This window comes from Tenrec ecaudatus, chromosome 13 (genome assembly GCF_050624435.1).
Source record: "Tenrec ecaudatus isolate mTenEca1 chromosome 13, mTenEca1.hap1, whole genome shotgun sequence".
In the NCBI taxonomy this organism is placed as follows: domain Eukaryota; kingdom Metazoa; phylum Chordata; class Mammalia; order Afrosoricida; family Tenrecidae; genus Tenrec; species Tenrec ecaudatus.
Genome location: NC_134542.1, coordinates 79,299,964 through 79,316,063, shown reverse-complemented (window position 1 = coordinate 79,316,063; position 16,100 = coordinate 79,299,964). Strand labels below are relative to the sequence as shown.

At 47.4% G+C, this 16,100-nt stretch overlaps 1 protein-coding gene across 10 annotated transcripts in view; it reads right to left on the bottom strand.

Annotated features, from left to right (window-relative positions):
- Nucleotides 1-16,100, bottom strand: part of RBMS1 (RNA binding motif single stranded interacting protein 1) — a 266,113-nt gene that overhangs the window by 28,579 nt on the left and 221,434 nt on the right. For all 10 annotated transcript variants that reach the window (XM_075529650.1, XM_075529655.1, XM_075529646.1 and 7 more), the window contains exons 5-6: nucleotides 7,065-7,222; nucleotides 5,174-5,253 (exon numbers count right to left, since the gene is read on the bottom strand). In XM_075529650.1, the coding sequence (XP_075385765.1) occupies nucleotides 5,174-5,253; nucleotides 7,065-7,222 (238 nt within the window). The remainder of the gene's footprint in view (nucleotides 1-5,173; nucleotides 5,254-7,064; nucleotides 7,223-16,100) is intronic.

Sequence of the window (16,100 nt, the reverse complement as noted above, 5' to 3'; positions counted from 1 at the left end):
CGCGACAAGCTGGGAGGCACGGGAGCGACCCGAAACCCAGAGAGAGGCAAGGGACAGAGTCTCCCTCAAAGCCCTTAGGGAATCAACCCAGGCAACACCCTGATCTTGATTCCCAGACTCCAGAATCGGAGACAATGCGGTTTTGTTCTTATTAAGCCACCCAATCAGAGGTATTCTGTGAGTGCAGCATGAGGCAATTCATACACGGGGTCTGTTGTGCATAGGTGTCACACATGAGCCCGGCAGGGTCATTCGTTCATGGTGTCCGTTGTGCACAGGTGTCACACAGGAGCCCGGCAGGGTCATTCGTACACGGGGTCCGTTGTGCACAGGTGTCACACACGAGCCCAGCAGGGTCATTCGTACATGGGGTCCGTTGTGCACAGGTGTCACACACGAGCCCGGCAGGGTCAGGTTTACAATAGGACCCAGGGTCTGGAATGCTTCCCTGTCTTTATGCGGCTGAGGGTCCAAACAATTCCTTTCTTTTCCTTTTCTCGCAACTCAAGTGTTGTGGGTGGGAAAACAGACACAACGAAATTAAAACAAGCAAAAAGGCATAATTTTCATTTCATTTTGGGTCTACTTCCCGGTCTTATAGTTTATGCTCCCACCACATGAGGGAGAGGGCTTCAAAGAGTACGTGGAAAGGTTCTGGGATCTTTGAATTCTGCTTCCCACACACCTTTTGCAGTCCCCACCTATGCCAGTACACACTTGGGCCTCATCCAGACACACACACCACAAGCTGTGGGGGCTAGCACATTTTCTTGCTACACAATCGCATAGTGCTGCGATTACACACACAGTGATCTGTTATTTTCTCTAAGAAATGAGGCTCAACTGAATTCAGAAGATTAAAGTGCATCCCCATTCATAATCACAGTCCTTGAGTTAAAGCTAGCAACTCAGAGCTGCTTCCGCCAAGGACTTGTGAATGAAATTATCTTCAAAAGACCTCAGTGCTTGCCTGCCTTCGGTATAAAAGCTGGGCCCACATTCTGTGGGACTTATAAAGGCTAGGTCATAGAATCAGTGTTGGACCTTTTGTTATGTAATAAAACTCCATTCAGTGAATCTGTATCTTTCAGTGTTATTCATTTTTACAGAGAAAAAGTGACATTGGAAGAAGCACACCAGCCTGTGTCATATCACTGTGAATGAGGGGGAGTGCAGTGGGGACCCAAAGCCCATCTGTAGGCAACTGGACATCCCCTTACGGAAGGGTCGAGGGGAGGAGATGAGCCAGTCAGGGTTCAGTGTAGCAACAATGAAACAAACTATTTTCCTCTAGTTCTTAAATGCTTCCTCCCCCCACTATCATGATCCCAGTTCTACCTTACAAATCTGGCTAGACCGGAGGATGTGCACTGGTACAGATAGGAACCGGAAACACAGGGAATCCAGGGAGGATGGTCCCTTCAGGACCAGTGGTGAGAGTGGTGATACTGGGAAGGTGGAGTGGAGAGGGGGAACCAATTATAAGGATCTACATGTGACCTCCTCCCTGGGGGACGGACAACAGAAAAGTGGGTGAAGGAAGAGTGGGACATTGCAAGATATGACAAAATAATAATTTATAAAATTATCAAGGGTTCATGTAAGAGGGGGGAAGAGGGAGGGACAGGGAAAAATGGGGAGCTGGTGCCAGGGGGTTATGTGGAGAGCAAATGTTTTGAGAATAATGAGGGTAACAAATGCACAAATGTGCCTTATACAACTGATGTATGTATGGATTGTGATAAGAGTTGTATGAGCCCCTAATACAATGATTTTTAAAAAATGATACTGGGACAAATAAGAATATAAGCAAATGGCCCTCTATTCTTATTCTTCTCGATCTGGTACCAACCATTCACTTGAGAAACTCTTTCTTCTTCCCTCACTCAGGGACAATCCCACGTGGTCCTGGGATACTGTGGCAGTTACATAATCTCCTGTCAAATTGAGCGAAGGGGTGGAATCTAGCCTGTCAATCAGGTCACAGCTTGATAACCCATTTGTAAGTGCAATGGAGATAAATAGCTCACTGGAGGCCAGACCCGCTCTCTTTGCCTTCCCTCTCCTGCTGTTGAGAGAGTCAGAGAGCTGAAGGGGACCCGTGTCAGCGCTGAGATGCTTCCACTGCCCCTGGATGCACAAGATCTATCCACTGGCCTGCGCTCTTGCTGCATTCAGCATCATTGCATGTGCTGCATGAGTCTAAAGAGGAATTTATGGACTAGTATGAGACATATGGGCTAATATCAGACTTAGAGACATGACCTGGACTGGGCTGGGATGTTTTCTCAATATACAGTCGCCCTTTTATATAAAGGTCTTTCTTACACACATGAATGTCTACGAATTTATTTCTCTAGTCAACACAGACTAACAGATACTCTGGTGTATCTACTTCAGCCATTCTGGGAAACAAGGCCCCCTACCCCTCACACAAGTGCCCTCAGCTTTACCTTAGTCCATGCTCTAGCAGAGGCATGGACGTGGCGCTGTCAGAGCGACACAGACCCGGGGCCTTACCAACAACTGCTGACTTGGATACAGGCTGAGACGTAGAACCAGAAAGGCATTAAGTGGACTCAGAGCGACCTTACAGGACAGGGAAGAACCGCTCTGGTGTGTTCCCGAGACGGCAACTGTTGAGTGAAGTGGAGAGCCCTAGCTTTCTCCAGAAGAGCGGCTGGTGGTTTCAAACCGCCAACCTTGCAGCTAGCAGCTCCACACATTACTGCTCTACCACTAGGGCTCCTCATCTACCATTCCGAGGACTAACACGACCAGGGACGGGGTAGGGTGGGAGGGGAAGAGAAAAGAAAGCAAGTGCTCTTCTCTGCCCCCTGTTGTACAAGTCTCAGTACTGCACTCTGCTCCCCAGCCACCTAATGGGAAGTACTTTCTAAACCTGGAACTTTCTCTCTGCTGGCAAGCCACATGCCAGAGGCCAACGGCAACCCAGTCAGCAGTGTTTTAAAGGCGCTCAAGGCTCTGGAAGCCACGTGAAAGAAGGCATAGAGATATGAAGCAACCTAACATGCGTGCTTGAGACCCCATCGGCAGCTCAGTGCTGGAGGAAGGTAGACGCGAGGCAAGGAATGGGTGAGGACGGTATGGAGGTAGGCAAGGCTGCTGGCGGCCTACAACGTCACACATACTAGGAAATCCCAGGTTTTTCATTCGATGGCGAGTCTCAAAGAAGCCTATGTTTTACCTAAATCTCTCTGGCTACAGACAAGAAGGGCAGACATTTGACAGAAGTAAGGTCAGAGTGGACTGCAGGCAACTTGGTAAAGATGACAGGTTAACAGACTAGGCAATGGTAGGTAGGGTGAAGAGGGTAGATTCTAGAACATTTTAGAAAGAAAAATTCAGGAATTTGCATATGAGAAATGAGCAATACTGGAAGGGAGGGCAGAATTCCTGAGTATTTGGTTGCCTGAATGGATGCTGGTCCACTAACAGAGACGAGGGAAACGGTGCGGAGACTGATGGGGACTTGGAGAGGATGGGTATGAGATGACTGAGGCTAGGTATCCCAAAACGGGGGGCGGGGGGGGGGTCACAAATTCACCATGACAGCTGACCGAGAGTCCTCTGAATGTGCTGCTGTTGTTAGCTGCTGTGTTTGATCTATAGGGTTTTCACTGGCTGACTTTTAGAGGTAGATTCTCAGACCTTATCCGCTAGTCTGTCTTAGTCTGGAGGCTCCGCTGAAATCGCTTCCAGCGTCATAGCAGCATGTAAGCCTCCCCTGGCTACATTTGAGGTATGCTGGCTAGGAATCCAATCCAGGTGTCCTGCACGGAAGGAGAGAACTTGACCTCAGAACTCCCACTGCCCTGCACTTACATATAAGCAAGACATCCAAACTTTGAGAAGGAATAAGCCAGAAATGGAATAGACAAGACCACTGAAGAGAAGGGATGGCCACTGAGGGAAGACAAGAGAGACAGGTGTAAGAGAAGCCAGGAGGAGGATGTTTCAGGAGCGGAAACAGCAGTACCAAAGAGAGCAGACACAAACATGCAGCGATGGGAGGGCCTCGGAGGGAAGCTTACCAATGGGATTCCAATCACACACTACCCCAAAACGTCAGACTGGAGAGAGCGGAGATGCGAGAGGGAAGGGAGAAAATAGAAACGACACCTTTAGAATGTGTGTGTGAGAAGACACAGAGAGACGCAGAGGGGCTTGGGTTTAGGACGGGACGGATCTGCAAGATCTAAACTCTGGTACTTTTCCTTAGCAAATGACTTACCTGGAATTTACTGGCACAAAGCACGTCCTGGTTTCACTCACTGTATTTTTTTTTTGCAATTGAAAAATATCCCTTGTAATTACATTCACCATTTTTGTTCCTATTGTTAACTTGTGCATTTTCTCTCGCTTCACCAAATTAATCTTGCCCATGAAACTAAAAGATTGGATTTGTTGGCCAAAAATGAAAAAAGATAAATGTGAGAGAAATGGAAATTATAAGGAGTGGATAACCGGCAGATCAAGGTCGCAGTGGGATGAGATCCAGGAGCCAGCTTTGAACACTTGTCCTTGAGGGAGGTAAGAATGGATAGAAACGTGTAGGCGTCCTTGTTGGCAAAGAACAGAGAGCGGAGAAGCTTCTGCCTGGAGATGTCCATTTTATTCATCAAGCAGGAAGGGAAGTCATAGGCCGGGAAGGGGGACTGGACTGGCTGAGGAAACTTTAGAATTCTTTTGATGGAAGGCTGAAGAAGTGGAGGAGAGGAACAAGAGTGCCAGGGCTGGTCACACTGGAGATACTCAATTGGGGGTGACATCAGTCTCTACCTGCCCGGTGTTACAGAAACAGAGGAAGGGAAATTTTTTTCCCCCAAGAACTCTATCACTGCTCTTTATACTTGATGTAAGCACCATCGGGTAATGAAGTTATAGACATTCTATATCACACAGAACGGCAAGTGCAAGCTATGCAGTGGCTACCAAACAGCAGTGACCGCATAGGGCCGAGGAGAATGCAGCACAGGGCGCGCACGCCTGTTCATGCTACGGAAGTTGACTGCCCTTACCTTTCCTCCCGTGCAGCCGTGGTGGGTTCGAATGGCCACCCTTTCAGAGAGCAGCTTGGTGCCGAGCCCCTGGGCAACAAGGCTCCTCAATATATGAAACACTACGGGTAAATCTTAGACAAATAACATACCAGAAACTCCAGGTGGTGTCTTAATGAATTTTCCATTAAAATGACCAATAACAGCTTCGCATTTTTCTGTCGATTCCATCCTATTTACACATAAAAATAGAAACTTGTAAATATTTAGAGGTCTCTAAGTTTTCACTTTGTTCTGTACATGTGAATACAAATCCCACTTAGCTACAAGGTGACTATGACAAGAAACAGTCGGTCTATCGAACCTTCTAGCTAATCATTGATTTTGAACTTTTATAGTAAAATGATAATCCCTAAATATCTTCCAAATTGTATAGATTCCACAGTTCCATTATATACAGCATATTCTATATCATGTGTATCAAACATTTATTTGAGTTGTTGGAAAACTGATCATCAATATATATTAACTTGGTTAATTGTGGTACTAAAACAGTAATAGTTGAAAATACTTAGTTGCTCCTCCCTAGAATTTTTACAGTTATATAATGATCTCTAGTTTTCTATATTCAGGCAAAGACACATCCTAAAGTCAAGATAAGAATTAGTGTTAATCAGAGGGTGTGCCTGCTGCTTTTTCCTATTTGCCTCGGGTCTCATATTAAATCAGTGAAGTCAGTTGTGTACTTTCTCTGTCACGAGAACCATTCCAGAGTGCTGAATGATTCCGACTTATTTTTCTTTCATGAAAGACACATTGGGTGATTTACTCTAAATGCAATCCATTCTTGTACTAACCAGAGAATGACTTTCATTTTCATGGGAAGAAGTAGGATTAATCAGCAATAGGATTTTATTGGGTTCTATCTTTGGAGATAAAGACGGTATAATTTGACCTTCCTTTCAGAAGAATGCCCAGAAAGGTGAGGAGATTATGCGGAGACTTTCAGTCTATCACCTGGATTCTCTGAAGCCAATGATGTGTACCTCGGCAACGTGGGCCCTGGTAGCCTACTACCTGCAGCATTTTTTGTTCTCATTATACAATTATCAGACTTAACAGAAGAACCATCATTCGTTCATTATTTGGCATCTGGATGACAATTGAAAAGTCCATTATTTTTCCCAATTTCCTCAAACATTGAAAACAATGCGTTGAAGACACCATAGGTCTGTGGTAGATGGGATCATCAGCAAATGGGATAATATACATGACAGTAAAATGTCAACAGGTTTTTCCTCCGGAATCAAAGTTAATCCTTGAGCACATATAGACATGATCTGTTACTGCCAGTGTCAACAAGCAATGTACCACAAGCTTTTGTGTGTGAACTTCAGGGTTAAAGCTCTGCCACAAACAAAAACTCCTCCAGTTTATTTATTTTATTCTTATCTTTTCTTTAGAAGTGGAGTATTTTTTCCTTGCTGGGGAGGGAGGGAAACAAATAAATGGAAGGCGTGAGGGAGTATCTTTTAAAGAGAGACAAATGTGAAACAAAAGCTGTAAAATGTTACTATTTGTCAATGTGCGTGGTGGCTAAGCCAGATGTCACATTATTGTCTCACTACTCTGAATGCTTCCATAAAAAGGCCAATTAATAGATTTAACTGCGGTGAATCAAATTTTCATCCAGTGAGGAAAAACAAAAAAACCCAGAGCAACTTAGTGATGAGAATCATGGACCTGATGGAGGTTTTGAAGGACATACAGGCACCCCAACCGAATTAAGACCCGCTTTCAGAACGAGAGCTCATGTGATGTTTCTTTGCTGTGAGCCACCAGGCATTCAGTGTGCTCAACTTCAAGAATCCTTAATGGATTTCCAAAAGACTTGGGAGAATGTAAGCCAATTAAGGTTCTTGGTGCAACTAGCTACCATAGCCTTGGCTTAACGTCTCTTCTTTCTTACTTCTTATCTTCTGGAAAAACTAGCAAAGCTAGTCTTAACATTACGAGTGGGGGCAGGGGAGAAAATGTACTTACCTAGCAAAGCCAACGCCACGACTCGTTCCGCTGGAATCACGTAGTATCCTTGTAGAAATAACTTGTCCAAACGGTTTGAGCATATTTTCAAGCTCCTGCTCATCCATGGAGAGTGGTAAATTAGAAATATACAGGTTGGTAGGGTCTTGTTCCTGTTGCTAAAACAGAATGGAGAATTGCCCATTAATTTCCATTGGATGGCGAGGCATTTCTCAGAGTCGTATGTTTATCAACGGGGCTCTTTGAATAAAGCCACTCTTTCTATGGGCCCCTTTAAAGTGCTACCTCGTGATATTATGGGAACCTCAAAGCACCTGGATCACCTTGCACATGTGCAAGAAGTGTCAGAAGCTTGGGCAGTCTGTGCAGGCCAGCTATGATCCCAGTGAGCCCTGCTTAGCAGGCTTTGGAAGTTCAACTACTGGCAGGCACTGCTGTGCTGGAGAGGACACCTCCTGGGACCAAACTCTCAGCTGTTTGCTGTGTTCCCCACAATAACCAAGCTCTCCTCCACTGCTATGTTTAGGTGCCCCTTTCAAGTACATGGTCAGATGGGGCATTGTAACTGCTAGTAACTCCACCTAGACACATGAAGGATACTGAACAAGTCATCCAGAGTCCAAAAGGTGGGGATCCCCCCCCCCAGAGTCTTTCAACTTTGTGCTATAGCACAACAAGGCGTTTCAAAGGCATGTATAATGATGAACTCTGGGCAGAACGGAGTTTGAATCTAGGCATGCAAAAGATGGAGCTCAGTACAAATGGGGTGGGGTGGGGTACTAAATCTTTGCCACCTAAAGTAGGATCCACAAACCCACTTAGGAATGCAATTATCTTGGAGCCTGTTAGAAATACTGAATTCTCAGGCTCTGCACCAGACCCACAGAATCAGCAACAGCGATTTAACGATATTGCCGGGGGACCGTGTACACATGCGTTTGGGTCCTTGGCCACTCCCTTACCTTAGATCATTCCACCCACCCTTCCACTGCTGGGGTGGAATTAGCTGGAACCAAAGATAAATAAAAGGCCTAAGAACCTATAACTATATTTACTATACCTGCTAGGTATATTTACGAAGAACACAGTGTTAAATTCATCCAGAAAAACTGTTTCTGTGATGCCTGGACTAGTTTCTGCCCAAGTCAACATCCATCTCTGCCAATCTGAGCTCGGAATGACCTTAAATGAGTTTAAAACCTGAATGCTTCAGCCCTAACTAATTCAGGTAGTCCAACTGTATACACATTCAACTGCACAAGATTGTGATTTTTCTCTAATAAGCGCCAGTAGTAAGGCTATTAAGGGATATTTTGGCCACAGGTAACACACGGAGGGCTCATTTTAAGATTCCGTATTCCAAAAATGCACAGCACTTAAAAAATGTATGGGAAGCAGACACGTGTGAATTTGTATAAAGATCCGACCTTCAAGAACCAAACCTCTCATTCTGTAGAATCTTGCAGGCAAGAGAGAACACTCTGGCATGCCTTTCTGCCCGGCTGCTGTTGGGTTGGCTGGCTCACGGTGACCCAGGAGTCAGGAGCACGGTGCCGCAGAGTGCTTTCCATCACACACTGTTTTGAGGTCGGTCTTAAACCTCCTTCTGCTTAGCAGTCAAGGGTCTCACAAGGGGATGCCAAGTGTTCTGGAGTTCGTAAAAACTCAAGTCATGAAAGAATGGAAGCTAGACGGCCCAGTCCCTCCAATTTCCTGATTCGGATGCAGAGGAAGCAGCGCAGAGCAATGCGAAGGCCTAGAGCAGCGGCTTTCAGCTCAAGGGCCCAGTACCCTGGGCATGGCTAAGCGGGCTGATTCTCAGAGAAAATTCAGAGTTGTCAAATGCTCCCTCAGAAGTTGAATAACCACCCCCATTAACCCATGACAGGCTGAAGACAATGCCAATCTCCCTGCGTTCAGCCGAAAAATTAGATCTCTTCAGTGTAGTAATAAGGCTAATTATGCTGAGCAAAACCTATCAGCAATTAAGAGATCTCTTCAATGTATGATCATGGTAAAATGACTGGCTTAATGGCCACAGCACACAAACAGCTAAAATGCTTCCAGAGGAGCAATAAAAAAGGGTCTTAAGTTTTCAAAGTCTTCCCACTCTTCTGAGGTAGGGTGAGAAGTCATCTTATCTCCTTTATTTCTACGTCATTCATCGCCTCCATCAAGTTCATCCACTTAATTACGCAGCTTCTCAATTAGTCATCTCATCTTGGCCCTGAAGCGTCGCTGGTGTACAAGCCGGCACTCGTCCCAGCGCTTCCTCAGCCCCCCACGCTCCTCCCGACAGGGCTCTGAGGGGCCCTGGGGCCTCTCATGGCCAGTGGGGCACCCACGGTGTGTCTTGTGCACCCAGACTGCCCTCGCCAAGGGGGAGTCCCGGTGGCTCTTATGGGTTAAAGTACATATCCCTAAACCATGTCTCAGGAACTCCCAACCCCTGTATCTGTGCTTCTCATCCAATTGGGGATGGAGTTTTCTTTCTGTTAATGAAATAGTCCTGTTTTGATCTCTTGAGGTTAAGCGAGAAAACAGATGGAGGCGGAAGAAAACAGCACGCCCCCTCAAGGGCACCACAGACTCTGGACCAAACTCAAGCCATCAAGCTGCGATTGCAAGTCCGAGCGATCTAGGGGTGAAGCAGAACTGCCCGTGTGGGCTTCTGAGGTTATAACTCTGGAAGGGAACAGAAAGCCTCACCTTTCTCCTGTGCAGCAGCGGATGGGGTCGAACTGCGGACCTTGCAGTTAGTAGCCCAACACATAACCCCCTAAGCCACCATGGCTCCTGTAGTTACCATAGAACCAAGGAATAAGTAAGAGCCTTCTTGCAGAGCCAACCGAGAAAGACGGCCTTCCCAAGGAGCAGACATCCATTAGCCTCTTGAGGTGTGCTAACAAGCACTTTGTTTGTTACAGGCAGGTACTTGGGATATTTCTGATAGAGCAGCACCTGGTGATTAAGACAGCGGTGAAGCCCTCAGCTGCCAGCTGACGCATCAGCCACTCCAGAGGCGGACAGCTTCTGGGATGATTACAGCCTGGGAACCCCTTCGAGGCAGGCCCACCCCCGCCGACAGGGTAGTTATGATTGGAATTGGCTTGGCAGCAAGCGGGTTTCCTTATAAAACAACTACGACTTGGTCCTCCCTCCCAAACGTTGACAGTGACAGAAAACACGGGTGATGAATGTGATCCTAGAATTGTGAATGGATCCCAATGGGACACGATGATGTATTTGAGAAACACATCTTAAGGAGAGGGCATGGTTTTGAGCTGAGGCTTGACACCAGACGGAAAGGCTGCCAGGAATTGGATTTTGTTTTTCAGTTGTTGTTTCTGGAAACTTGCCCATGTATGAGGTGCCCGGTGGCCACAGCAGTAGGCTCAAACACAAAAACTGCGAGGATGACCAAGGACAGCAGGAGTTGTTCCGGCTGCTGTGGGCCAGGAGTCGCGATGCTAACATTAAGGTTGGCAATTCAAACCCTCTAGCTGCACCAATGAAGCTGCCCACTCCCCTAAAGATTTACAAACCCAGAGAGAGAGTCAAAATTGATGCCATGTGGATACGTTCCATGAAGCGTATGCAGACAAAGCCCACAGGAATCTTGTCAGAGCTACAAAATTCCTATGTTCAGTATTTAAAAAGTCATATATATTTTGCAATATGTTCCCTACCTGTTTTGTTTTTTTTTAAATACAGCAACAATCTTTCAGGCTCAATAGCTTCAGCTACAATTGGTCTTCCAGCCAGGTGAGGAACGGACCCTGTGAGTCCTGTCATTTAGTAGGCGAGGGGAAGGGGCAGGAAGCCGGGGCTGGTCCGAGGACTGCAGCTCTGGGAGCCATGCCCTTTGGGCAGTATAGGAGCCCGGAGGGGTTGTGGTTAACACGGGGTTGATAACGGCAAGGTCAGCAGTTTGAAGCCATCAGCTTCTCTACAGGGGAAAGGGGAGGCTTTCTATTTGGAGTTACGGGCTCGAAAACTCACCGAGGCAGTTCTACCCTGTCCTACAGAGTCGCTATGAGCTGGCATCGACTGGCAGTGAGTTTGGTTTTGGTGTGTGGGAAGCATGAGGCAGGGAAGTGATACCTTCAAACTTATCTTGCCGATAGAGCTGTCTGAACCACGCTTAGCTGGATTCAGAAGAAAGCTGGCAGCTCTGCGGTGGAAGGGCTTCAACACGCGCTCCGGACAAAGAGGGGGACTCTTTCAAATGGTACCTAAGCGCATGCAATCATCTATATTTGGTGCTGGGATGCTACCACAAGTTCCAAAGCACCAGTGGCTCTGAGGGAGAAAGGCCAGCTGTCTAATCCTGGGAGGACGGACAGCCTCAGAGACCCAGAGGGGCACGCTACCTTGCCCCACAGGGTGGCTGTGAGCTGGAATCGACGCAATGCTAGTGAGCTCGTGAGACAGTGCTCATCTTCCCGAACGCCCACCGTAGATTTTGTCACATGTGAAGCCTAAGGGCTGACGATAGAGGGGCAAGTACTTTCTCCATGTATCTCACTTGCTTCTATGATTAAAGAGGGTTCCCGGAGGGCACCAATGTTTGCTCTGGGCTGTTGACCTAAAGATGAGTAGGGTGGACCCACCCAGGGCTACTGCAGAAAGAGCTGATGCCAGCCAAGACCACTATTGGGTGCATCGTGTCTGTGGCACACAGGGCCGCCGTTATAAGAGTTGGAATCGTCTCAATGGCAACACGTTTCTCCTCAGGTGGACCACTGTTCGAGTGTTCACACAAGCACTACATATGTGTCTTTAGTCTTCAGTCAACTTGAAAGGTTACCGAGTGATGGAAAAAATAAAAGCAATTAAAACCTGCTCACATCAGAATCCTGAAACACACCGAGTTCTTAAACCGTTCTTTGCTAGGGGAGCAGATTCAACACAGTGCAGTCTCCTGTGATGGTCAGGCATTTGCTTTCAAGAGCAACAGCTGGACTTCATTGGGTTTCTCCAGTTGGGAAGACTCGTAGGGAGAATGCTATTGATCCTTCTTTACCAATGCTCCATCTGTCTTGCAAACATTGCCCACAAGACTGCAATGACTTCAAACTTCAAACAAACAACAACAGAAAACAGAACAAGAAATTCTAAGCCGGCAGCCCTGGCTATATAACTCCCCACAGTGTCCATGTGTTCTAATTACTATGTATTCAAAGTGATTGGAACACATCATACTTTTAAGTAATGTTAAATGAGAATAACTTAGTTTATTTTATAATCTGTGATAGGTCGACTCTGCTTATGACATCCAATGCCATGCACAAAACCAAGACTCAACACTGTAAATGATGGGGTCCAAACAGACAAACCTAAGGGGCTCATGGGTCTCTTTCTGTCCCTGGGCCCAGAAGTGGTTCAATGGCTTCTTTAATAAGCAGACAACTAGAGCCCAGATGGGCTGTGAGAGGGATAAACAGCTACCAATTTTCACTTGAGTAGAAAAGTGAGGGGCTCAGAGATCCTGAGTGAGCAAAGCACTCAGAGATCATCTGAAAGAGATGGACAAAACCTCCCCGTGCATGTGGGCCAGTTCCTAAAATGCTAGAAAGGGACTTGGCAGGACAAGCAGGCATCTGTTAACTCTTGTACCGAACAGGCTCACCAACCAACAGATCGCTAGCTGCTCATGGGCACACGGCTGCACACTGCTTGGAGCGTGGTGGACCTCTGTGTGTGGAAGGGGGACTGAATGCCCGCTCAAGAGCTTGCCTCTTTACTGGGAGGTGGGGAAGTGCCAAGACTACGACCAGCCAAATATCATCAGATGGATGATCTGACGACTCTCCGCAGCGCTTAAAAGGTGCTGCAGGCCCGAGATGTCCCCTGCTTAACAGCCATCGCCAGGGATGATGAAGGTGGCTTCACATCTGTGAGGCCAGCTATTCTGGTTCCTTTTCTTGTCATAGTTTCCCGGTCTTTATCTTTTAAAAAAAGCACCCATTTCAAGCACCTGCGAGTTCAACATAAATACCAACAGCATCGGTCCTCTTGGAAGACGAAGAGCAGGAGGAAAACGTTCTCTCCCGCGCGGCGGAGAGTGAGGACGAAGGAGAGGAGCGGTAGGAGAGTGTTTGCTTGAGCTTGTCCAGATGAGGACGCTGAGGAAATGAAGTCACGCCGTGGGACCCTGAAGAAATTCATAGTGCACAGGCGTGGCGGCGGGCCACCAGCTCTCGCAGTCTGTGCACGGTTCCTTTTTTCTGTCGAGGATGTCGAAAGAGATCCTTTTTCCTCCCCAATTTACAGTATCAGGCCTCCAAGGAGGTCTCGGAACAGTGCTCAGTATCAACCCTTGGGAACGCTGGCGCTCGGTGGAGCACTGCTGGCACGGCACGCACGGTGCCCGTCTAGCTACCCTCAGTCCGGTGTCAGCTAAGCCCATTCTGAAGACCCTTCAAAAGAGCTTCTACTTAATCCCCTACACTGTTTACCATGACTGTGAATGACGGCCGGGTCAGCGCTCCTGGTGCCACTCTAAAGAAGCCTCGGCTTCTCGCACAAGTTCTGAAAACTCTTCGCCTTTAAGCTCTGTTTCAGCACAGGGCACAAAGCAGTCCATCAGCTCATCCCCATGTCCCCAAATGAGGCGCGAGGCCACCTAAGGGAGCTCCCCCGGACTCTGCCGGTCCATGAGACTGGAGAGAGGCTGAGAGCGAGTGCTTTATTTGAAAAGACACGATGACCCGCTCTGAGCATCACCGTGCAGAATGAATGATTGCCTACCATGTCCAGCCAAGCAAGAGGGGCTTCAACAGGCCTCTGTGGGCTTGCTGCTGGGAGCAGACCCGAGCATTCACTTCACATGAGACTTAGTACTGTCCACTGAACAGACTGGACGTTTAAATGACAGGCATCTCACATGTAACACCAGTGATCGGTTCCTGAAAAACCAGATATCTGTCATGAAAAGGGGAGCCAGGAGCCTATTCCCAGCTTCATTTAAGTAGGAAAAGCACTGTCTGCTATGTGTGACTCCCAACCCCAATTACATTCACAGAATGCAAATTACACACGCACAAATCATTTGTGTGGACACACACACACACACACATACAAACAATCAATGGTAATGCTAGAATGCAGGCCATCAAAACATTGCTTCCCACCAGCCAGATAATCGATCACGCTGGTGCTTAGGAGGTGTTTGTGGGCTGTAACGTCTCTCGGCACCAGCAACACCAGAGGTGCAAGTCACGTTTGCGGACCTGACCCGGCACAGTGTTTTCAGACCTGTACCCAGGATTCTGCCCCTCTACACACTGTGTTTGCATGGTGGCACTGCCAAGGCAAGGAACAGTCAAAGTATTGTGTACTGCTAAAAGGACAAACAAATCTGTCTTGGAAGGAGCATGGCCAGAGGGCTCCTTCGAGGCAAGGATGGCCAAGTCTTCGCATGCGCTTTGGACAGGTTGTCAGGAGAGCCCAGTTCTGGAGAAGGGCAGCATGTTTGGCAAAGCAGAGGGGCGGTGACAGAGGAAGGTCCTCAGAGATGGACTCACACAGCGGCTGCCTCGATGGGCCCGAGGACAGGAACCACCGTGAGGCTGGGGCAGACGGGGCAGCATTTCGTCCAGTGTGCACAGGGTGAGATGCTACGGGTCGGACCTGACACGATGGCACCTACCAACACCAGATGGGATTTGGAAGGTAACTTGACATTCTTGCCAATACAACCTCATGTTTAAAATGTGGTGTTGCGCTTGAATGATGTAAATGTAATGTACTCAGAGATATGTGTATTTCATGAAATTTGAAAAGGTATGCTACCATGAAATCCAAAATTCAAAACGTTAACTAGAGACCTGTGATGGAAGAAATGGCTGATGCCTTTCTCTTACCTGAGAGTGGCCAGAAAAGTTAAGGGATTTGCCTCGGATGTTCTCTGAGGAGGAGGAAGTCTGGGTTTCAGGGAACGAGTTAGAACGGAGAGAACAGAGCAAACAGAGCTAGCTGGTTTCTGATTGTGCCTCAAAAACTCTGCTCCTGTGCTAAATAACATTGTTTACAGTGAAGAATTTAACACTCTGTCACATCACCAAGCCAAGACGGTTACTGTACAGTTACAATGCCTATCTCTAAGCCTCAGAAATCGCTGACTTCCAACAATTCCACAGGGAATTGGCTCCATCCTCAAGGCCAGTGTTTCCCGAAGCGGGGGACACTGCAGCGGGACAGGGTGGGCATCGAAATGATCCAGGCGAGCCGCAAAAGCAGATCCCCATGCTCTATCGTGAATTCCAGTACAGGAGCCCTGGTGGCACAGGTTACACTGGGCTGGGCTGCTAACCAATCACTAGCCACTCTGCGGGAGAATGGTGAGGCGTTTGGATCCTGTAAAGAATGCCCGTCTGGGACACCAGCGGGGCAGTTCTACACTGTCCTATAGGGCTGCCGAGTCAGCATTGATTCAATGGTGCTGAGTGTGGTTTCCTCATAGGCTATGGTGCAAACATTTTTAATTACGAGGGGGTTGCTGAATAATTTATTTTCTGAAAATGGGGCTGGTGGGTCAAGTAAACTTGGGAACCTATGCTGTAAACAATAATCTTATAGTTATGTTGCTCAGAATTTTAAGTTTCTGCTTATTTTAACTTCCTGGAGCTTACGAAAATCTAACAGAAGTCCAGCACAATCCAAAGCTTTAGAAACACTGAAAAGTCAAGAACGGCTTTAGAAAGGTGGTCCCCTTTCCATTAATTCCTGAAACCTTTACATCCCCGTACCCACCCTGCTATAGTTTATTGTGCCAGCCTGGCCGATAAACACAAGTAGGATTAACTGAAGGGCAGAGGGATAAATGGCTCGGTGAGCCTCACCTTGCTTGTTCTGTGCCTCAGTTTTAAGGGGCACACTACCTGTGGCATGCCTAGCCTGTGTACTGTGTCGCTGTAAGTTGAGATCCCTTTAAGCCCACACGATTGGAATGTTCATCTCTGGAGCTGGGGACCCACAGTTGATAACAGTTGGGGACCTGCCTTGCTGTTTGCTGCCTGGGTATATATAGCC